The 25,380-nt window shown below is 35.7% G+C and overlaps 1 protein-coding gene across 6 annotated transcripts in view; it reads right to left on the bottom strand.

Moving 5' to 3' along the window:
• Positions 1 to 11,761: 11,761 nt before the first annotated feature.
• The window catches only part of LOC111747568 (sperm-associated antigen 16 protein-like), an 803,762-nt gene continuing 790,143 nt past the window's right edge, over positions 11,762 to 25,380 (bottom strand). For all 6 annotated transcript variants that reach the window (XM_064286709.1, XM_064286706.1, XM_064286707.1 and 3 more), the window contains one exon: positions 11,762 to 18,438. In XM_064286709.1, coding sequence (XP_064142779.1) covers positions 18,292 to 18,438 — 147 coding nt within the window. In that variant the 3' untranslated portion in view covers positions 11,762 to 18,291. The remainder of the gene's footprint in view (positions 18,439 to 25,380) is intronic.

The raw sequence follows: 25,380 nt of genomic DNA on the forward strand, positions 1-25,380 counted from the left end.
GGGAATAAGTGGGAGGTGGGGAGGAGAAGAAATAGAAGCAGTAGAAACACCTATTATTACAACTAAATTGATAAGAATAAATGGTTTCTAAGAAAAAAAAAAATTTTTAAGGCAATATGGCAAGGAGCCCTGGTGGCTCTGTGGTTAAGGGCTCGGATGCTAACTGAAAGGGTGGGAGTTCAAACCCACTAGCTGCTCCATGGGAGAAAGATTTGGCAGTCTGCTTCCATAAAGGTTTACAGCCTTGGAAACCCTGTAGGACAGTTCTACTCAGTCCTATAGGGCCTCTGTGAGTCAGAATCGACTTGATGTCAATGGGTTTAGTTTTTAATGGAGTGTGGATATAGGAACAAATCAAACATGCAAGACAAGGTAAAAGGATAACAGAAGGAAGCAGAAGTAATCAAAGTTTCAAATTAAACTGAACCCATTACAGCAGAACTGAGAGCTTATCTAGATAACATAATAGGAGGGCCTATGTTTATTTCTTCAGCTTGATATACAACTACACGATATTGATGACACATATAGCATGTCATATGTGGAAAAATTTAACTTACAATTTACAATATTCTCCCTTATTACCTGCAAATTCAAGTCCATTGCTTCAATTTATTTTGTAAACAGAACTTTATCTCTCTTCATCACTGTATCCCAGAACTTAGAACAGTGTCTGGCACATACAGGCTTCCACTAAATATGTGTCAAAAGAGTTAACAACTTCCACCATTTAACCAGCAAAAATGCAAAGAGTGAGAACAACAAAATCCTTGAATAGTAAGCTTGGTGTGAAATGCATATCTATTATTGTGTAGATGTTTATCAAACTCATTATTTCAAGACAGTGACAGAGTGTTGATTTCTATTACACCAGTACACTATTTCTGCTTCTCGATTTTTTTTTTTTTTTTTTTTTTTGGTGTTGGTGGGAAATGCCACAAAAGGGATGTTGTATAAAGATAATTTTAACAACTTTTATTTACAATCTTCTTATATTACCAGTGAGAAGATATTTCCGAGCTCAATCAGATCTGAGTAAATCATATTTGAATATTGTTTGAAATTCAATTTTAGATAAATACAACTGTGAGTTATCACAAGTGCCAACTGTGCAGGCTCCATCTCCAAGAGTGGTGTCCTATTTGTTCTGGGCTGATTTACACATCTGTTGAACTGCAACTTCTCATAAAGGATTATCCTATTAAAAAGTATCAGCTTGGTGGATTAAAGATGATTATCTATTCAATTCTGTATGCACAGTCTATTTTAAAAAAAGACAAATTCTTGGACTACTTGACTTTGAGCCATGTAGTGTACACAGTCTGCAAATTTTAACTGTATTAATTTTTAGTCTATATGCCATCAGATTAAAATAATACTTTACTATTAAATACTGTAATGTGAGCCTTTTAGAAAAATTAGGAAGCCTGAATATGCCTTTTTAAAAAATAATAATGCATTTTCTTGATTAAGATATGTATAAAAATGTCACTTGCCATATTTCAAAATGACCTATGCTAGCTTGTACATGTAATTTTTATTACATTTGCAAACATGCAGGCATAGCTAATTATGTGTAAGGAATATTTTATTACTTTGATAATATTAAGATATAGCTGGCTGTGCAATCAATTTCTCATATTTGCTACATAGATACATTTGTTTTTTAAACTATGTAAATGCAGTGAAAACTAATTTGGCGGCTGCACATTAATTGATCATACGTATATAATATGAAGAAAATTGGACCAAGTCCACGAGAGCCAAAATACGACCTTGAGTACATCCCACCTGAATTTAGAGACCATTTGAAGAATAGATTTGATGCATCGAACGCTAGTGACCGAAGACCAGACAAGTTGTGGAATGCCATCAAGGACATCATACATAAAGAAAGCAAGAGGTCATTGAAAAGACAGGAAAGAAAGAAAAGACCAAGACTGATGTCAGAGGAGACTCTGAAACTTGCTCTTGAGTGTCGAGCAGCTAAAGCAAAAGAAGAACTGATGAAGTAAAAGTACTGAGCAGAAGATTTCAAAGGGCCTCTCAAGAAGACAAAGTAAAGTATTATAATGACATATGCAAGACTGGAGATGGAAAACCAAAAGGGAAGAACACGCTCAGAGTCTCTCAAGCTGAAAGAACTGAAAAAATTCAAGCCTCGAGTTGCAATGGTGAAGGATTCTATGGGGAAAATATTAAACAATGTATGAAGCATCAAAAGAAGATGGAAGGAATACACAGAGTCATTACACCAAAAAGAATTAGTCAATGTTCAACCATTTCAAGAGGTGGCATAGGATCAGGAACCGATGGTACTGAAGGAAGAAGTCCAAGCTGCTCTGAAGGCATTGGCGAAAAACAAGGCTCCAGCAATTGATGGAATATCAACTGAGATATTTCAACAACCAGATGCAGTGCTGGAGGTGCTCACTTGTCTATGCCAAGAAATATGGAAAACAGCTTCCTGGCCAACTGACTGAAAGAGATCCATATTTATGCCTATTCCCAAGAAAGGTGATCCAACTAAATATGGAAACTTTAGAACAATATTATTATTATCACATGCAAGCAAAATTTTGCTGAAGATCATTCAAAAACGGGTACAGCAGTATATCAACAGGGAACTGCCAGAAATTCAGGCCGGTTTCAGAAGAGGACGTGGAACCAGGGATATCATTGCTGATGTCAGATGGATCCTGGCTGAAAGCAGAGAATACCAGGAGGATGTTTACCTGTGTTTTGTTGACTGTGCAAAGGCATTCAACTGTGTGGATCATAACAAATTATGAATAATATTGCAAAGAATGGGAATTCCAGAACACTTAATTGTGCTCATGATGAACCTTTACATAGATGAAGAAGCAGTTGTTTGGGGAGCCAAGATGGCGGACTAGGCAGATGCTACCTCGGATCCCTCTTACAACAAAGACATGGAAAAACAAGTGAATCGATCACATATATAACAATCTACGAACCCTGACCAACAAACACAGATTTAGAGACGGAGAACGAACTAATACGGGGAAGCAGCGATTGTTTCCAGAGCCTGGAACCAGCGTACCAGTCAGGTACGGCACAAGCACAGAGAGCGGCTCCACCCCCCTGAACTAACCCCGGGAGGGGGACCAGCCGGTTCCACGGGCGGAGTGGGACGCAGCCGGTAGGAGAAGTCCCCGGGAGGCAGCGACTGGTATTGGAGCGGGGAGAACAGCGTCCCAGCCGGGACACTCGGTCACGGCATAAGCACGAGGACCTGCTCCACCCATCTGAACTAACCCCGGGAGGAGGCTCAACGGGTTCTCAGAGGCGGCACGGCCACGGGGCTGGAGGGACGAGAAGTCCCCGGGAGGCAGCGACTGATTTTGGAGTCGAGAGTGCACCGTCCCAGTAGGGGAGCCTTGACGCTGGGCGTGGGGCTGGAAGCGGAGGATCTGACCGTGACTCCAGCGGGCCAGACCCCCCGGGGGCAATCTCCACACAGCCAGCACACATAGGCGACGCGCCCGCGGGAATCTCAGATATAATAGTCATTACAAGCAAGACAAGCAACTCTGGCTATATTCTGAGGTGCTACTCTCCTATCTCTCTGTTCCCTTCCCCACCCTCCCCAGGCGGCTTCATTAACATCTGAATAGCCTGAGCCAGAGGGAGAACTCTGATAGGGATCTGACTGCAGTTTTTTTTTTAGCGGATTTTCTGGAAAAACTAGTTTCCCAGTGATGGCTCGGAGACAACAATCCATATCAAACCACTTAAAGAAGCAGACCGTGACAGCTTCTCCAACCCCCCAAACAAAAGAATCAAAACCTTTCCCAAATGAAGATACAATCTTGGAATTATCAGATACAGAATACAAAAAACTAATTTACAGAATGCTTAATGATATCACAAATGAAATTAGGATAACTGCAGAAAAAGCCAAGGAACACACTGATAAAACTGTTGAAGAACTCAAAAAGATTATTCAAGAACATACTGGAAAAATTAATAAGTTGCAAGAATCCATAGAGAGACAACATGTAGAAATCCAAAAGATTAACAATAAAGTAACAGAATTAGACAATGCACTAGGAAGTCAGAGGAGCAGACTCGAGCAATTAGAATGCAGACTGGGACATCTGGAGGACCAGGGAATCAACACCAACATAGCTGAAAAAAAATCGGATAAAAGAATTAAAAAAAATGAAGAAACCCTAAGAATTATGTGGGACTCTATCAAGAAGGATAACCTGCGGGTGATTGGAGTCCCAGAACAGGGAGGGGGGACAGAAAACACAGAGAAAATAGTTGAAGAACTCCTGACACAAAACTTCCCTGACATCATGAAAGACGAAAGGATAGCTATCCAAGATGCTCATCGAACCCCATTTAAGATTGATCCAAAAAGAAAAACACCAAGACATATTATCATCAAACTCACCAAAACCAAAGATAAACAGAAAACTTTAAAAGCAGCCAGGGAGAAGAAAGGTTTCCTTCAAGGGAGAATCAATAAGAATATGTTCTGACTACTCAGCAGAAACCATGCAGGCAAGAAGGGAATGGGACGACATATACAGAACACTGAAGGAGAAAAACTGCCAGCCAAGGATCATATATCCAGCAAAACTCTCTCTGAAATATGAAGGCGAAATTAAGATATTTACAGACAAACACAAGTTTAGAGAATTTGCAAAAACCAAACCAAAGCTACAAGAAATACTAAAGGATATTGTTTGGTCAGAGAACCAATAATATCAGATATCAGCACAATACAAGGTCACAAAACAGAACGTCCTGATATCAACTCAAATAGGGAAATCACAAAAACAAACAAATTAAGATTAATTAAAAAAAATAAATAAAAATACACATAACAGGGAATCATGGAAGTCAATAGGTAAAAGATCACAATAATCAAAAAGAGGGACTAAATACAGGAGACATTGAACTGCCATATGGAGAGTGATACAAGGCGATACAGAACAATACAAGTTAGGTTTTTACTTAGAAAAATAGGGGTAAATAATAAGGTAACCACAAAAAGGTATAACAACTCTATAACTCAAGATAAAAACCAAGAAAAACGTAACGACTCAACTAACATAAAGTCAAGCCTTATGAAAATGAGGATCTCACAATTTACTAAGAAAAACGCCTCAGCACAAAAAAGTATGTGGAAAAATGAAATTGTCAACAACACACATAAAAGGCATCAAAATGACAGCACTAAAAACTTATTTATCTATAATTACCCTGAATGTAAATGGACTAAATGCACCAATAAAGAGACAGAGAGTCACAGACTGGATAAAGAAACACGATCCATCTATATGCTGCCTACAAGAGACACACCTTAGACTTAGAGACACAAACAAACTAAAACTCAAAGGATGGAAAAAAGTATATCAAGCAAACAATAAGCAAAAAAGAAGAGGAGTAGCAATATTAATTTCTGACAAAATAGACTTTAGACTTAAATCCACCACAAAGGATAAAGAAGGACACTATATAATGATAAAAGGGACAATTGATCAGGAAGACATAACCATATTAAATATTTATGCACCCAATGACAGGGCTGCAAGATACATAAATCAAATTTTAACAGAATTGAAAAGCGAGATAGATACCTCCACAATTATAGTAGGAGACTTCAACACACCACTTTCGGAGAAGGACAGGACATCCAGTAAGAAGCTCAACAGAGACACGGAAGATCTAATTACAACAATCAACCAACTTGACCTCATTGACTTATACAGAACTCTCCACCCAACTGCTGCAAAATATACTTTTTTTTCTAGCGCACATGGAACATTCTCTAGAATAGACCACATATTAGGTCATAAAACAAACCTTTGCAGAGTCCAAAACATCGAAATATTACAAAGCATCTTCTCAGACCACAAGGCAATAAAACTAGAGATCAATAACAGAAAAACTAGGGAAAAGAAATCAAATCCTTGGAAAATGAACAATACCCTCCTGAAAAAAGACTGGGTTATAGAAGACATCAAGGAGGGAATAAGGAAATTCATAGACTGCAACGAGAATGAAAATACTTCCTATCAAAACCTCTGGGACACAGCAAAAGCAGTGCTCAGAGGCCAATTTATATCAATAAATGCACACATACAAAAAGAAGAAAGAGCCAAAATCAGAGAACTGTCCCTACAACTTGAACAAATAGAAAGTGAGCAACAAAAGAATCCATCAGGCACCAGAAGAAAACAAATAATAAAAATTAGAGCTGAACTAAATGAATTAGAGAACAGAAAAACAATCGAAAGAATTAACAAAGCCAAAAGTTGGTTCTTTGAAAAAATTAACAAAATTGATAAACCATTGGCTAGACTGACTAAAGAAATACAGGAAAGGAAACAAATAACCCGAATAAGAAATGAGAAGGACCACATCACAACAGAACCAAATGAAATTAAAAGAATCATTTCAGATTATTATGAAAAATTGTACTCTAACAAATTTGAAAACCTAGAAGAAATGGATGAATTCCTGGAAAAACACTACCTACCTAAACTAACACATTCAGAAGTAGAACAACTAAATAGACCCATAACAAAAAAAGAGATTGAAACGGTAATCAAAAAACTCCCAACAAAAAAAAGCCCTGGCCCGGACGGCTTCACTGCAGAGTTCTACCAAACTTTCAGAGAAGAGTTAACACCACTACTACTAAAGGTATTCCAAAGCATAGAAAATGACGGAATACTACCCAACTCATTCTATGAAGCCACCATCTCCCTGATACCAAAACCAGGTAAAGACATTACAAAAAAAGAAAATTTTAGACCTATATCCCTCATGAACATTGATGCAAAAATCCTCAACAAAATTCTAGCCAATAGAATCCAACAACACATCAAAAAAATAATTCACCCTGATCAAGTGGGATTTATACCAGGTATGCAAGGCTGGTTTAATATCAGAAAAACCATTAATGTAATCCATCACATAAATAAAACAAAAGACAAAAACCGCATGATCTTATCAATTGATGCAGAAAAGGCATTTGACAAAGTCCAACACCCATTCATGATAAAAACTCTTACCAAAATAGGAATTGAAGGAAAATTCCTCAACATAATAAAGGGCATCTATGCAAAGCCAACAGCCAATATCACTCTAAATGGAGAGACCCTGAAAGCATTTCCCTTGAGAACGGGAACCAGACAAGGATGCCCTTTATCACCGCTCTTATTCAACATCGTGTTGGAAGTCTTAGCCAGGGCAATTAGGCTAGACAAAGAAATAAAAGGTATCCGGATTGGCAAGGAAGAAGTAAAGTTATCACTATTTGCAGATGACATGATTATATACACAGAAAACCCTAAGGAATCCCCCAGAAAACTACTGAAACTAATAGAAGAGTTTGGCAGAGTCTCAGGTTATAAAATAAACATACAAAAATCACTTGGATTCCTCTACATCAACAAAAAGAACACCGAAGAGGAAATAACCAAATCAATACCGTTCACAGTAGCCCCCAAGAAGATAAGATACTTAGGAATAAATCTTACCAAAGATGTAAAAGACCTATACAAAGAAAACTACAAAGCTCTACTACAAGAAATTCAAAAGGACATACTTAAGTGGAAAAACATACCTTGCTCATGGATAGGAAGACTTAACATAGTAAAAATGTCTATTCTACCAAAAGCCATCTATACATTTAACGCACTTCCGATCCAAATTCCAATGTCATATTTTAAGGGGATAGAGAAACAAATCACCAATTTCATATGGAAAGGAAAGAAGCCCCGGATAAGCAAAGCACTACTGAAAAAGAAGAAGAAAGTGGGAGGCCTCACCTTACCTGACTTCAGAACCTATTATACAGCCACAGTAGTCAAAACAGCCTGGTATTGGTACAACAACAGACACATAGACCAATGGAACAGAATTGAGAACCCAGACATAGATCCATCCACGTATGAGCAGCTGATATTTGACAAAGGACCAGTGTCAATTAACTGGGGAAAAGATAGCCTTTTTAACAAATGGTGCTGGCATAACTGGATATCCATTTGCAAAAAAATGAAACAGGACCCATACCTCACACCATTCACAAAAACTAACTCCAAGTGGATCAAAGACCTAAACATAAAGACTAAAACGATAAAGATCAGGGACAACCCTAGGAGCCCTAATACAAGGTATAAACAGAATACAAAACATTACCAAAAATGATGAAGAGAAACCGGATAACTGGGAGCTCCTAAAAATCAAACACCTATGCTCATCTAAAGACTTCACCAAAAGGGTAAAAAGACCACCTACAGATTGGGAAAGAATTTTCAGCTATGACATCTCCGACCAGCGCCTGATCTCTAAAATTTACATGATTCTGTCAAAACTCAACCACAAAAAGACAAACAACCCAATCAAGAAGTGGGCAAAGGATATGAACACACATTTCACTAAAGAAGATATTCAGGCAGCCAACAGATACATGAGAAAATGCTCTCGATCATTAGCCATTAGAGAAATGCAAATTAAAACTACAATGAGATTCCATCTCACACCAACTAGACTGGCATTAATCCAAAAAACACAAAATAATAAATGTTGGAGAGGCTGCGGAGAGATTGGAACTCTCATACACTGCTGGTGGGAATGTAAAATGGTACAACCACTTTGGAAATCTATCTGGCGTTATTTTAAACAGTTGGAAATAGAACTACCATACAACCCAGAAATCCCACTCCTAGGAATATACCCTAGAGATACAAGAGCCTTCATACAAACAGATACATGCACACCCATGTTTATTGCAGCTCTGTTTACAATAGCAAAAAGTTGGAAGCAACCAAGGTGTCCATCAACGGATGAATGGGTAAATAAATTGTGGTATATTCACACAATGGAATACTACGCATCGATAAAGAACAGTGACGAATCTGTGAAACATTTCATAACATGGAGGAACCTGGAAGGCATTATGCTGAGCGAAATGAGTCAGAGGCAAAAGGACAAATATTGTATAAGACCACTATTATAAGATCTTGAGAAATAGTAAACCTGAGAAGAACACATACTTTTGTGGTTACGAGGGGGGGAGGGAGGGAGGGTGGGAGAGGGTTTTTTATTGATTAATCAGTAGATAAGAACTGCTTTAGGTGAAGGGAAAAGACAACACTCAATACATGGAAGGTCAGCTCAATTGGACTGGACCAAAAGCAAAGAAGTTTCGGGATAAAATGAATGCTTCAAAGGTCAGCGGAGCAAGCGTGGGGGTCTGGGGAACATGGTTTGCGGGGACTTCTAAGTCAATTGGCAAAATAATTCTATTATGAAATCATTCTGCATCCCACTTTGAAATGTGGTGTCTGGGGTCTTAAATGCTAACAAGCAGCCATCTAAGATGCAGCAATTGGTCTCAACCCACCTGGAGCAAAGAAAAATGAAGAACACCAAGGCCACACGACAACTAAGAGCCCAAGAGACAGAAAGGGCCACATGAACCAGAGACCTACATCATCCTGAGACCAGAAGAACTAGGTGGTGCCCGGCCACAATCGATGACTGCCCTGACAGGGAGCACAGCAGAGGACCCCTGAGGGAGCAGGAAATCAGTGGGATGCAGACCCCAAATTCTCATAAAAAGACCAAACTTAATGGTCTGACTGAGACTAGAGGAATCCCGGCGGCCATGCTCCCCAGACCTTCTGTTGACACAGGACAGGAACCATCCCCGAAGACAACTCATCAGACATGAAAGGGACTGGTCAGCGGGTGGGAGAGAGATGCTGATGAAGAGTGAGCTAATTATATCAGGTGGACACTTGAGATTGTGTTGGCAACTCTTGTCTGGAGGGGGGATGGGAGGATAGAGAGAGAGGGAAGCAGGCAAAATTGTCAAGAAAGGAGAGACTGAAAGGGCTGACTCAAGAGGGGGAGAGTAAGTGGGAGTAGGAAGTGAGATGTATGTAAACTTATATGTGACAGACTGATTGGATTTGTAAACGTTCACTTGAAGTTTAATAAAAGTTATAAAAAAAAATAAGATAAAATATGAAAGTATCTTGAACAATACTAGGTACTTAATATATGTTCACTGAATTTTGATTTCCCTTCACTTCCTTTATGTAAAGAAAAATGTTTAAAAAAAAAAGAAGCAGTTGTTCGGACAGAACAAGGGGATATTGATTGGTTTAAAGTCAGGAAAGGTGTGCATAAAGGTTGTATTCTTTCATCATACCTGTTTGGTCTGTATGCTGAACAAATAATCTGAGGAGCTGAACTATATGAAGAAGAACGGAGCATCAGGATTGGAGGAAGACTCATTTAACAACCTGCGTTATGCAGATGACACAACCTTGCTTGCTGAAAGTGAAGAGGACTTGAAGCACTTACTTATGAAGATCAAAGACCACAACATAAAGAAAACAAAAATCCTCACAACTGGCCCAATGAGCAACATCATGATAAACGGAGAAAAGATTGAAGTTGTCAAGGATTTCATTTTACTTGGATCCACAATCAACAGCCAGGGAAGCAGCAGTCAAGAAATAAATCAAAAGATGCATTGCATTGGGTAAATCTGCTGCAAAGGACCTCTTCAAAGTGTTGAAGAGCAAAGATGTCACCTTGAAGACTAAGGTGCGCCTGACCTAAGCCATGGTATTTTCAATCATATCATATGCATGTGAAAGCTGGACAATGAATAAGGAAGACCGAAGAAGAGTTGACGCCTTTGAATTGTGGTGCTGGCAAAGAATATTGAATAAACCGCGGACTGCCAAAAGAAGGAACAAATCTGTCTTAGAAGTACAACCAGAATCCTCCTTAGAAGCAAGGATGGCGAGACTGGGTCTTACATACTTTGAACATGTTGTTAGGATGGATCAGTCCCTGGAGAAGGACCTCATGCTTGGCAGAGTACAGGGTCAGTGGAAAAGAGGAAGACCCTCAATGAGGTGGATTGACACAGTGGCTGCAACAATGAGCTCAAGCATAACAACGATTGTAAGGGTGGCTCAGGACCGGGTAGTGGTTCATTCTGCTGTGCACAGGGTCGCTATGAGTTGGAACTGACTCTACGGCACCTAACAACAACAACAAGAACATATAATATTGTAACTTTATTTGGAAAATGTTTCTTACATAAATACTACAAAACAAATCCTCATTAAATCTGATGACACTATTTTAGAACTTATTATTTGGACATGTTCTGGATTTGAATTGTTTGAATAAAATTATGCATATAAGCTCTGTAAAGAACTTTCAAAGAGATATTTTATTTATATAAGAAAACATTTCCAAGCAACTTTTGATCACTTATGCTATAACATCACAAACGAGGCCTTTCTATTTCTTCAAAGACAACTATATCAGAGAGCTTGGAAACAATCATAACTATACTTGTTTTTAAAATACAGCACAAAAATTGATGAATTATCACATGTGACATCTTTATGTTATCTAGGCAATTGCATTTGCAGTGGCAGATTATACTTGTATAATACTGTAATTTGTGTGGTTATTAAGGTATTCCCTGCTCTGATTTCAGCAGAATGGGTCAATTCTTATTATTTCATAAAGTCCTATAAGGGGAGTTTGATCTAGTCACTAACTCAATTCATAAAAATGCTGAAATGCATTCATTTTTTGCAAAACTTCTATTGCTATAGAAAGCGAAACGTGGCACTGGGTGTGTGAGATTAACAGTTTAATCTTGCCCAGCAACACTGCTGCTATTAAAATTTCAGGCTCAATTTTTTTAAATTTATTTTTGTATCAATTGTATTACCTTTTTGAATCAAGGCTAAGTGTAATGTTTTACTTATATTGTGATGTTTTGTTTTCAAATTTTAATACTATACAAGAGCATTTGAGTTTTATTTTAGAATTTTACTTTTGTCTCAGGATACCATATCCTATATTGAACTCAGGAAAAATTCACTATTCAATTGTGTGATACTTAGGTTGTAAACCCAATTGATGGAGTCACTCCAAATCTCTAATTTTATAGATGATAAAGTTGAGCTCAACAGAGGTTAAATGTCCTGCCCAAATCTGTATTACAAATCATAGAAAAATAATGATATTTCTTCTTGAAGCTTCACCTTGTGCTTGACTCAAATGTCCTTAACTAATTCATGAGATGTGAATAGTTTCTAGCTGTTCCTACAAATTGAATCCAGACTCAGATGAGAGATTTTTGGGTATTGTGGATATTAAAATGGTGGGCAATTTGAATCCACCCGCCGCTCTTTGGAAACCCTATGGGGCAGTTTTGCTGTCTTCATGAAATCTGTAAACCCACTGCTGTCCAGCTGATTCTGATTCATAGCGACCCTATGGGACAGGAGCAGTGGGTGAATTCAAACTGCCAAGGTTGTGATTAGCAGCCAAGCTCTTAACCACTATGCCACAGGGCTCCATAACTATGAACGTCAGCCCTGAATTAATATATTTTTGGTTAATATGTCTTTGATCAAAATTTTCAAGGTGTCCCCACTATTATTAGCATGTTATTTCCCATACTTGGTGGCAAGTAAATAAAATTGCTTTTGGCACAGAGATGATAATGTAAAACCAAGGAGAAAATAGTTTATTTTACAGATAAAGCATAAAACCAGTCCCTATGAATCTCCAATTTTTTTTTTAAATAATTTCCTAGAGCTAATGACTAAAAATAAAAACAAAAATCTGGTTCAGGTTTTCACCAAAGTGTAACAACATGTGTATTTATTAATATGCCTATGTAATTAAAGCTCTCAAACATCTTTAAATGGGAGAAATGGTACTCAACTCATAGTGCAGTGATGATTAAAAGAGAAAGCACCTTGCTCAGCTCCTGGAGCACAGTATACCTCATACTAAATACTAATATTAATTATGGACTTGAGTCTCCAAAGGAGCTACATAACATGATTTCCTTTAACTCCCCCAGTTCCTTTCTCCAGTATCCTACCAACAACCAACCAGTGCTCTTTTGCAGTACACTGCTTCCATCAGAGGGAATTAACTGCAATCTTCCGCTAAATACAAAACAATGAACAATAGCCTTTACTAATAGCCACTGATACATCAAATATGAACAATAGAATTTGGGGTTATCTGGTTATGTTCCCCAAAAATATTTTTGAGTCTGGTACTTTTCATATTTTTCAATGAGGTCATTTTTTTTTCTCCCATTTTAGCATTTCTATTGTGGCTTTGCCCGTGGAGAATATTTTGGGTGTTCTCCAAGTGGCAGAAACTTTGTCCATTTAGATGATCTGATACCGATAAGCTTTCTACTGGAAAGTCTCCATCTGGCTTAACCTTCAGCTTCTGCATTTTCTAGGGATGTGACTTCTTTGCAAATGACTCACTCGAATTACCTTTTAGGAAGGAGGGAAAAAGATTGCTAAACTACATAAAAACGATGAAATGGGAGATGCAGAAAAATGTAAGTATAAATTCTCACAGTTCATTTTTATTACTTTCACCATGCAATTCCATTTAACATTTTCTGAAATAGAAATAAATTTTTGAATGGTAAAACATATGGCATTTTGAGTATGCCAAGAGAGATATTATTTAGATAGTGAATATTTGAAAAATTTATAGCATTATATTACAAAGAGGCTCTCTGTTTAATGAAAAAGAAACACTTATCCCTTTACAAATACATGGGCTATAAATACATACTAATATACACATATATCTATAAACACAGATAATCTGTGTTTGTCACAAGCGATGTATTTGCGAATAAAACATTGTGTAAATAACGCTACGTCACATGTAACTTCTCTTTTAAACGTGTGAGAGGCTGATTTCTTACAGCAACAGGAAAGCTAAACTCCAGGTGGTGTTTCATATATCTTTAAATATTTTGATTTTAAGTATGTATGAATATATAATGCTATATGTACAAATTATGTATAAATTTAATTATCAGTTAAATCCCTAACTTATGCTTAATTTTATATAAAGCTGAGGTTTTCACCTTTGTTTCTTGTAGGATTTATGCTTTCACTAGAAACCTCCTAAATTAATATATACCCTTGAGCATCTTACTTTCTTACCAATATGTTGACTTATTTTTCTCATCCCTAGAATGAATGACATGACCTCTAAGACCCTTCCCTTCCAGCTCTAGGAAAAAATATGGTAGAGGACTTAGTTTCTCGTTATATGTATTATCCCACTAAATCCACATTATAACAAATGCAAGACAAATGTCCCTTCCGTTATTTCTATGTGGAAATTTATTTCAAAGAGTTTAAGTAATTTGCCTAAAGTCTCAAAAAAAAAAAAAAAGTCTCAAAGGTGGTTAAAATATAATTAAAGCTAAGGGTCTACATACAGTCTATTATCCTTTTGTACACCCCAGCTTTCAAATATTTCTATCAAAGGTGCCTTTTAAAGATGAGACTCTAGGAAGAAACTCAATTTTTAAAGAAAAGCACAATTTCATTAGTGTATTTTTTTTTATAAATTCAGATAGAAAATACTTATGAAGGTGATAAACAGTGAGGCGATTCTGATATTTATAAAAATTAAAATCAAATGTCATAAACAATAGTTTCAGCCTTCTAATGGACTCTACTTCCAATTTACTTTTATAGTGTTGGATTTGCAGTGACAAGAGATTCCTTATTTATGAAGACAAGCTGTTGCATATGGAAAGTGTTTTTTTTTTTTTAAATAGCACACCTCATAATTTCAAGATGTTCTTTAATTAAACTGATTCAGAGACATGAAATATGATTAGAAAGAAATTTTGTTTCTAAGATCCCTTAGAGTATTTAACAACTCTTCATATTTTTTTGTGTTAAATATTTTAGACAGGATGCTATCAAAACTTCCACATGTATTATAAGATATCATGATGACATGATGCATATGTTTCAATGACTTTTCCTCAGTTCCGAGAGTATGACTGAGACAGCAGACCAGAGCCTTGACTCGCTTAGTTAAGTTGTGACCAATAACTAAGTAATGCACTAGCTATATATAACTGCACAAAGGGCCCACATTAGTTAATGTGTGTCAAATAGTGTGTCCCTGTTGAAATTCTGTGACAAAATAAAATTGCGCAATTATATACACCTAGTGCATTATTTTGAGCCCGGGTTGTGTAGCGGTTACGAGCTCAGCTACTAACCATAAAGCTCGGCAGTTCAAATCTAAAACCTGTTTCCTTGGAAACCCTATAGGGCAGTTCTACTCTTTTCTATAGGGTTGCTACGAGTTGAAATCGACTTGACAGAAATGGGTTTGGGTCTTTTGGGGGGTTTAGTACATTATTTTGTTATTTGTCAGTATTGTCAATATGCTACTGTTCAATACACTATTTTTCATTATTACTGTCAATATACTATTGCTTTTTTAAGAAAATGATTATATCATACAGGCTTATCTTGATTTGCCAAAATCAGCTGGCTAAATTAGATTTTATACTCATTTGAAATATTTTCATCATATAATTTTGTTATATTTCTCTTTCAAATAATATTTTCCTTAATATATGCAGATTAGAGGAGATTTATGTGTCCCTATCCTTGTTGTGGAAACCCTGGTGGCTTGGTGGTTAGGAGTTCGGCTGCTAACCAAAAGGCTGGCAGTTCAAATCCACCAGAGCTCCTTGGAAACCCTATGGGGCAGTTCAGCTCTCTCCTATATGGTCGCTGTGAGTCGGAATCAACTCGATGGCTACAGGTTTGTTTTTTTTGGTTTATCCTTGTTGCGATTTTGTTTTGCTCTTGACTTGCACTCTTCTTCATAACTCTCTTAAAATAAACATACACTCCAGTACTTTACGTTGTGATTTTAACCCCTCTGCTCATTGTGTTTGCTCTCTCTGGTTCCTTCAACTTCTCATATATTTCAAACTTTTAAGTAAAAAGCAGCAGACATTTCTCATTATTCAATGAGGAAGCATTTATGACATTAGTTTCTCAAACAGGTAGAAATAAAATTAATTATGAAGACGTGGTCATAGGGATGGGCAAGTCAGGTGAAATTACATCCCCTCAGACTGATAAAGTATTTTCTTTAACTGTGACTCTGGTTTATACTCTATGTATTTTATGTTTCTCATTGTTATGCCCTTGATTCTCACATTAAAAAAAATATTAATGTATTACAAAGAATATAGCAGTCATTGAGAGAGAGAAAATAGATTCGTTGTACCAAAGACTTTAAGATAATATCAATTTTCGTAAGATTAAGACGTTGTTGTTTTCGTTAGGTGTCATCGAGTCAGTTCTGACTCACAGTGACCCTGCGTACAACAGAAGGAGACACTGCCCGGTCCTGTGCCATCCTCATGATCGTTGTTATGCTTGAGCTCAATGCATTGCAGCCACTGCGTCAATCCACCTCATTGAGGGTCTTCCTCTTTTTTGCTGATCCTCTGCTTTACCAAGCATGATGTCCTTCTCCAGGGGCTGGTCCCTCCTGATAACATGTCCAAAGTACATGAGACGAAGTCTCGCCTTCCTTGCTTCTAAGGAGCATTCTGGTTGTACTTCTTCCAAGTTAGATTTGTTCATTCTTCTGGCAGTCTATGGTATATTCAATATTTTTTGCTAACACCATAATTCCAAGGCATCACATTTTTTAATATCATATTTGCCTGACTACACACAGAAAAGAAATTTTGGGATGGTAATAAGGGCAGTAAACAGGAAGTGACATCATATTTAATATTCACAGTGAGTATTAGAAGTTAATATAATAGAAGTTGAAAGCTGTTTTGAAAGACTGTACAACTTATATAAGTTTAACTTCTACTATTAGAAAGCACAGCCAGAAGTGCTAAGATTTGAGTTCAAAATTCAAGGAAATAGATACTTGAATGCTAGCTTAAGATAATAAAAAGGGATTTAAAGATGTGAGCAAATTTATTGAAACCGTGTTAAGACTCCTTAGAACTATAATGTTCATGCAGATTTTTTATATCAGAAATGATAAATCGAAATATTAGGTAATAGGCTCTCACACTATTACATGAAATTCTCATAGTTGGAATGTTTTATTCTGTACAGTGTTTTCTTATTGACTTCTGGCAGACCACAAACGCCTTAATGATAAGAACATTACTGAAAACGTTTTTTAAAAATCCCATTATTAGTGTAGTTCATATACTGATCTGTAATGGAAACACAATCTAAAGTTTGTTAAGAAGATAAATTTTGCTAAGAATACAAACTCTAGAATTGCTCCCAGTATGCTCATACTTTTTGAACTGAAGAACTAATATGGACTATGTCTAAATAAGCCTGTTGCCTTCCAATCGATTCCGACTCACAGCAATCTTATAGGACAGAGTAGAGCTGCCCCACAGGGTTTCCATGGAGCAGCTGGTGGATTTCAACTGCCGACCTTTTGGTTAGCAGCCGGAGATCTTAACTGCTCAACGGCAACCGGTTTGGTTTTATTTTTAAATGAAATATACTTATTTCATATATATATATACACATATATAATTTATTCTCTCATCTAAAATTGATTTGTCACTCCCATGCCTTTTTTCTACCAATAATAGCTCAAAAATTTTTTAAATTCTCAAAAATTTAAACAGGTTAAAACATGTAACACACTTGTAAAAAAAAGGTTACATTATCCAATAACAGGTACACATTCTTTATAAATCAAAGGCTATCATTATAGATACAGATAGAACTGTCTTTTTAATTTTCTAAATGGAGTTGGAATCATTGTGTGGTCATTAATATCAGTCACTACATTATTAATCATCAGCATGGATAAAATATTTCATCCAATTTATAATGTTAAGATCATTGCAGATAAAATGCTAAACACAACCAAATAATAAAGTATGCAGAGCAGATCATTGGAACAGTAAGACGAATACATATTTCAAATAAATTTAAAAACCTAGAAAATACGGGGTAATTTATTAAATTATTATAAGACTAAAATATTCCATTAAAAATAATGTTCCAAGTTCACTTTTTGCCAAATTTTTCTTTCTATTATGCACTGTCAGGTATTTTACCTTCGGGAAACCCAACTAACTTACCTGGGATGATAATTCAAAGAGATGTGAGTTCCAAGGCTCTGCAAGGCCCTGCTAGGGAGCCTGTGTTACCTATATTAGCATGTAATTATTTCTCTCATTATTTCTTTCTTTAAATGTATGATATATATATAATTCTTTCATGACATGACACCAAGTGATATATAATAAAACGTAATGTAATATATCGTAATATAATATTCAGAATAGAAATTCATATAGGAGGAAATACCAAAATATTTCAGTGGAAACAGAAAATAGTTTCAGGACCAATTTTTAAGTTGTTAGCTTGGTCACAAATGTTAAACAAAAAGGATCTTACCTGTTGAATCAAAATTCACCTCATTTCCAGGACTTGGACCTATATCAATGGACACAACTGGTAAGAGCTTTCGAAAATCCCATAGTTTTATAACCCCACAGGCATCACAGGATGCGATTATGTGACCCTTCAAAAAAAAAAAACCAATTATGAGTATGTATACACACACACATATATTACATAAAAAAAAATTTATTCACACACATATATTACATATGTACAAATATATATATAGTAATTCACAGACAAAAGATTTGAGTTATAATTTTACTAAATTCACCATAATGTATTTTTAACCTAAAAAATATTTCTTATAAAACCTTGTCTTAAATATAAAATTGGTATAAAAGTTATAATCTAAATATGTAAAATTCTATAATAAATTTTGGAAGGTGATATCTCAGGAAAGTTTTTTGACTATTCTAATTATATGAGAAGATGTAATAAAACAAAAACATATATACTCATGTAACTTATTTATATATATATATATATACACATTGCATGTCATGCACATGATATGTGATCTACACATTAAGACTACAGACATGAAAAAATTACATTAAAAGTACATCACACTTTGTAGGCTTGTAATTAGTTAGCATTGATAGTTTATACCTGAGATATGCTAAAAATAAAAACAGAGGTAGGAAAATAAATGGGTACAAAGAAAGACAAGTTTTAATCAAAGCAGGTAGAATGACTGGGACCAAGTAAAACTAATTGCAAGGAAATGGTTCCTGTTGTGGTCTGTTGGACGGGCAAAATTCTCAGAAATATTTAGACTTGTTTGGTAAAATGTAGAGGGACAAGAAGATAACTGGATAATGGGGATGGAAAACAGAGGGAAGGATATATGAGTAAAATGGTGTGGCTGCAGGGGCATATATTTTCCCAGGATAGAAGTACCAGCCCCTACTCATCACTCAGGAGCTCACGGTCTGTCTACACTCCTCCTACTGGTCTCTCAGGGAGGTATTTATTGAGCTTTTCCTTCATGTCAAGGACTGGGAATGATGGAGATGAGTAAAAGGATTTCTGTTTCTCCAGCAACTCGTGATCTATGCTCATTTTCATCATCCCATCATTTCATGTCTTTGTCCAATTATCAATTGAATATACAAATACTGGCCAAATCTGGTGCATAAATAATGCCTATGGTAAGTCAATGTACTATATCTAATTCAATATACAGTTTCCCTTCCAGCTTCAGCTTAATTATTTTAATGTCCAGTCCAAATCATCCTTTCATTTTCTTCCTAAATGTTCTACAATATTACAGGTAATAACTTTATTATTGCATTTTTTTATCGTTTTGACCTAGTTCAAACTATTTTTTTCTCATTTACCCCTTTATTTTTATCCTTCCTGTAAAAATTGCACATTCTATTTTATAGTCCAAGTGAACCTTTTTTTCTCCCTGAACACACCAGCAATGAAACAAATGTTATTAGTTTTAAAATTCTGTAACTGTTGTCACCGGCAAAGCAATACGACAGCCTTGTTCCCAATCTAATAAATGTGATGTTTAATCTTTTTTATGACTTAAAAGGAACATGAAGAACTTGGAATGTGTTCAAATAAGTAAACATGTTAGAAATCAGTGAATTTCATTTTCAGAAAAGGAAAGAACAGTACTAAGTATTAGCAGGAAATATGACAAATATCAGAAAGAACTCTATCCACATATATAAAGGCTTTCGAACATCTTTCAGAAGTCACAAAATGGAATATTTTTTTCAGTTTTGAGGATGGAGTTGATACATTTTAATCAGAATATAATTTAGATTCACCTCTCACCAAAGGCAGGTTTTGGACTTCATGTGTTCTTTTCTATGAATTAAAGACAATCTTAAAGTATGCTTTATTCCATTGAGTGTTAAGTTAGAGGAAATACACTAGAAATATGAAAAAATAGTTTCATTATTTTGTATAGGACAGAAATGAATATTTAAATACTTTTAATATTTTCATATTTAACATTTGAGACTTTTCTGCTGTCAAATGATAAATGTATATTAGTTTGATATTAGAATAATAAGAGCCAATATTTATTAAATGCTTTTAATGAGCCAAGTACTGTGCTAAATGCTTCATTAATACAAGACTATACACTAATTTTAAACAATTTTGAACAACTAACATTCTTTATCCAGATTTTTCCATTGCCCGAGGAAATTAGAAGCAACATAACACAATATACATTATGCTAAAATACAATGGTTAAGCACTCAGCTGCTAACTGAAAGGGTAGCAATTCAAACCCACCCAGTAGCTCTGCAGGAGAAAGACCTGATTTTGTAAAGATTACACCCAACAAAATCATATAGGGCAGTTGTACTCTGCCACGTGGGGTCATTATAAATTGAAATAGACTTGACAGCTCCCAACAAAAACAAAAAAATGTACACAATAACTTACTAAGTGGTAGAAAGGAGTTTGTGTGTAGATTTGGTAACTGAAAGATGCTTGGTAGTGAAAGGATGTTGCTATTGTTGTTAGGTGCTGTCAAGTCAGTTCCGACTCATAATGACCCTATGTACGACAGAACGGAACACTGCCCAGTCCTGCGCCATCCTCACAATCGCTTTTACGCTTTAGCCCATTGTTGCAGCCACTGTGTCAATCCATCTCACTGATGGTCTTCCTTTTTTTTGCTAACCCTCTACTTTACCAAGCATGATGTCCTTCTCCGGGGACTGATCCCTCCTGGATCAGTGAAAGGATGACGTAGCTATACTCCCAGTAGGCTGGGTAAGGCAGATTCAGTGCCTACCATGGTGCTGGGGTGTAGAGGAAATCAATAAATATTTGTTAAACAAATATATGAAGAATGCTTCCTCAGAGTTTACCTAGAAGTTTTATGTTAGCCCAAGCCCTTCCATAGTAGTCTTGAGGTAAATGTTAATTCTAACCCTGATGATGCTGAGTCACTTCAAATAAAAAAAAAGAGAGAGAGAAAGAGTTAAAAGATACAGAAAGCCCAGAACCAAAAATTTAGAATACCCTCGAGACACTGTATCCCTCCTCCTCCCATCTCAAGGGAACTGAGGGGCCATTCGTGATTTCCTTCCTCTGGGTAGAAGAAGAAACTAGAATGTTGCTAATCCAAACTTGATAGTGTGAGTTTTCAGGGATCTAAAGATGGAAAAGTGTGGGAAAAGAACTGGTTGACAACTTGGGGGAAAACGAAATAATCTTTCTAGAATGTCTAACAGGTAAGAAAACAAAGGCAAACTATAGTTTGGTAATTGACCAAAGCTAAGACAGATAGATTTCAAAGAAAATGTTATTTTGTTTGTTTATGATAGGTAGAATTGTATGATAATCTAAAAGTGAATAAAGATTCAAGAGCTTCGGGAAACTCCCTAAAATGTGATTCCAGTTACACTAGAGGTAACATTACTAATGTTGAGGAAAGACAGGTCCTAAAGGTGGCTGCACAGAGAGCGCTCAGAGAAGTTCAGATTCAGATCTATAGCTGTCTTTTGTAAGACTTAATCCCCAGCATCTAGCATAGCTCCTGCTACATGGTAGGCATTTGATCTCAAATAGGTAATTGAATAAATGACTGTGAAGGGACTAGAGAATAATCAATGTTGACTTTATAAGATTAGAAATGATTACAAAAAAAGTAGAAATGTTAAATGAGCTGAAGCTCAGAATTTTTCGTTTGTGAACACATGAATCAAATGAGTTAAATAACACCAGCAGAATTTAGCAAAGAGGACAGAGGGTAAGTTGAGATGAAAATGAAGAGTCACTACTTGTGGTTGCTCCAGTTAAGCCTCCCTACCCCCAACTTAAAGATCATATAATGGGATAAGCCATATTTAGATATGAAGTTAATTATAAGTTAGAGTGGAGAAACATGGAGCTAGATTGAACTAGCTCCAATTAGGCTGCTGAAAATATATTGGCAAAAAAATTAGCAATATGTATCAAAGATCACAAATACATTCATACTTTAGAAACTTTCAATGCTATTTCTGAAATGTATTGCAAAATTGATGAAATGTTATGATCCAAAAATTATTGTAGTATTGTTTATAAATTAAAAATGGAAACAAGTGAAATCTGTAATAATCAAATAGGGAACAAATAAACCTTGTGTTATAGATTCAGAAAATTGCCCGAGGCTCTGTGTATGCAAACGATACCAACAGCTGTAGGGAGACAAGCAGACTCAACTGCTATCTCTCTGCACAGTGGTTCCAAGCATATTTATATGTTATAGAAACAAAGGAAAAAAAAAACAAAAAACAAAAAAAGGAAGAAAACTGGGATAATAATGAGGTCAGTTATAATTTAATTGAATAAATAAAAGACTATTTTCATAAACCAACAGTATTTCTTAATACAAGAAATACAATTTGTCTTTGCATAATTTTCTAAAACAAATTTTATAATCTTGTACATTAGTATAAGTTTTGGGGTTAGGGGACTATATTTCAGATAGGTTAAAAATGTCATATAGTAAAAAAATATTCTATATGAGAGCCCCTATTTCTTTATATGCATGTCAGGAAGAAAATAGAGAGAGGCTTAATTTATTACGGAAAACACAGAACCAGTATGATCGTACTTTGGACCTTAATCCTGATGAGAAAACAAAGAAGTTTCTTGTTTCCCATTTTCTTTTGGAAAGTCAATGTACAGCACTTCTAAATATACAAAATATTTTTAGGTCCATGTCATTGTTTCCTTTCTACAAAGATTCTTCAAGGCGGAACACCATGAGATTTTAGATGTATGTGTATATATGTATACAAACACACAAACATATTTTTTTCTTAAAGAGTTTTATACTCCTTAATAGAAAAATTAAGTGAATAATTATATATCAACTAATCAACTATGCACACATGAGAATGTTGTAAACTCTATGAGTGCTGGCACCTCGCTTTGTTTAGCAATACATTCCCATGATATAGAACAGTACATAGCAGATGTTCAATAAATAATTGTGGAATGAACAAATGAATACCCTAGAACTGTTACAAAGCCATTATGATAACAATTATGGAAACAGTGTAAGACAGGGAAAAACATTTCCCTGTGGTTATACTGATTCATATCATATGATACATCTTTAAATGTATAAAGACTGAATGGAGAAAAAAAGTTATTATATGGTACATATTTTTATAATGGAGAATTATGAGTAATTTGAGTGGAAAACCCTTTAATATTTTAAGTGAGCAATGTGAACAATAACTAAAAATAGTTAAATTCCTTAAAGAGAGCCATTACATATGTTTCAGATTTAACTGACAAATGTTATTTTTAATGTATGAGACTTTGAAATTAGCACAGGAGAATCATACATCTGCATAGCACCTTATAGTTTTCAAGATGTCCATAAGATATGTCATAGCTGATCCTCACAAGTACGTGGTGAGTCAGACTTAAAGCCAACCTCACGATATGCAACTAAATAAATTCTAAAATATTTAAAGAATTTTCGAAGGACCTCTGGTCAAGTTCTTAAAAATATATTTCTAAAATGAGGCAAAACTAGCTAACATTAATTGGGTAAGTACTATGTGCCACTCATGACATTGAGTATTTATATAAACATATATCACATAATTCTCAAAAAAAAAAAAAACTACTATGGAAAAACGTGTTATTACCACCCTTATCCTATGGATGATGACATGGATTCACAGAAAGCTTAATTAATTTGCTCAAAGCCCAGAGAGTTAAGATAGGAAGAGCCAGGATATGAACCTTTTTGGCTTTAGAATCTGTGATGAATGACTAAACTGTCTCAAGACAAAGTTGTGCTAAAAAATGATTTTTAATAGTATAAGATTATCCAAGAGTTTGATGAAAGAATATAGGAAAGCAAGGACACAAACAGACACATATATACCAATGTTTCTTGCAGCATAATGAAATGTAAATCAAAACCTCAATGAGGTACACTTCACATCCACTAAGATGGCTATTAAAAAATTAATTTATTAAAAAAAAAAGCAGAAAGTAAGAAGTGTTGGCAAGAGGCTGGAAAAACTGAAACCCTTGTGCATTGCTGGTGAGAATGTAAAACAGTTCAGCCTCTGTGGGAAGCAATGTATCAGTTCCTAAAAAAAGTTAATCATAGGCACACTATATGACCTAGAGATTCCACTCCTAGGTATAAACTCAAGAGACTTGAAAGCAGGGACTCAAATGGTACTTGTACAGTGTTCATTGCAGCATGATTCACAAAGCCAATACATAGAAACAATCCAAATATCCATCAACAGATGAATGGATAAACAAAATGTGGTATATACACACAATAGAATATTAGCCATAAAGAGAAATGAAGTTCTGATGCATGCTACAACATGGATGAACTTTGAAAACATTATGCTGAATGAGATTAGGAAACCATAAAGGACAAATATTGTTATGATCTCACTAATATGAAATACCTAGATTAGGCAATTGTACAGAGATTAGAGTTTAATAATGGCTACCAAGGGCAGGAAGGTAGTGGAAAGGGGGAGTCATTGTGTAGGAAGCACTGAGTTTCTGTATTTGGTGATGGAAAATTTGGAAATGGACACTGGTAATGGTTGCACAATGTAATTTATGTAACTGGCTCACTGAGTTGTACATGTGAAAAATACTGAATTAGCAAATGTGTTATCTATATTTTTACAACAATAAAGTTTAAAAAGAATAATACAAATAATACTTATTTAAGAAAAATAAAGTATAAAGTAGAGGATACTGTTGAAATCATGGGACTTTAGGCTCTGGGTCTGAAAGCACACCCTAGTTATTCACCTTCTGTAGGACAGCTAAGACTAAAAGTTCTTTTGTCAGTGGGAGATAAAAGCTAACTTATGTCATAATGAGGGATAGGGTAGGCTTTCCGGACAAAATGAAGCTGACAAAAGTCATGTAATAAATACTGTTTGCCACCACTCCTCTGTCAGTTTGTTTTACTGTGATGGCTTGAGTGTTACTGAGATACTGGAAGCTATGCCACCGGCATTTCAAATATTAGCAGGGTCACCCATGGTGGACAAGTTTCCGTGCAGCTTCCAGACTAAGACAGACCAGGAAGAAG

Source organism: Loxodonta africana, chromosome 6 (assembly GCF_030014295.1).
Source record: "Loxodonta africana isolate mLoxAfr1 chromosome 6, mLoxAfr1.hap2, whole genome shotgun sequence".
Taxonomy (NCBI): Eukaryota; Metazoa; Chordata; class Mammalia; order Proboscidea; family Elephantidae; genus Loxodonta; species Loxodonta africana.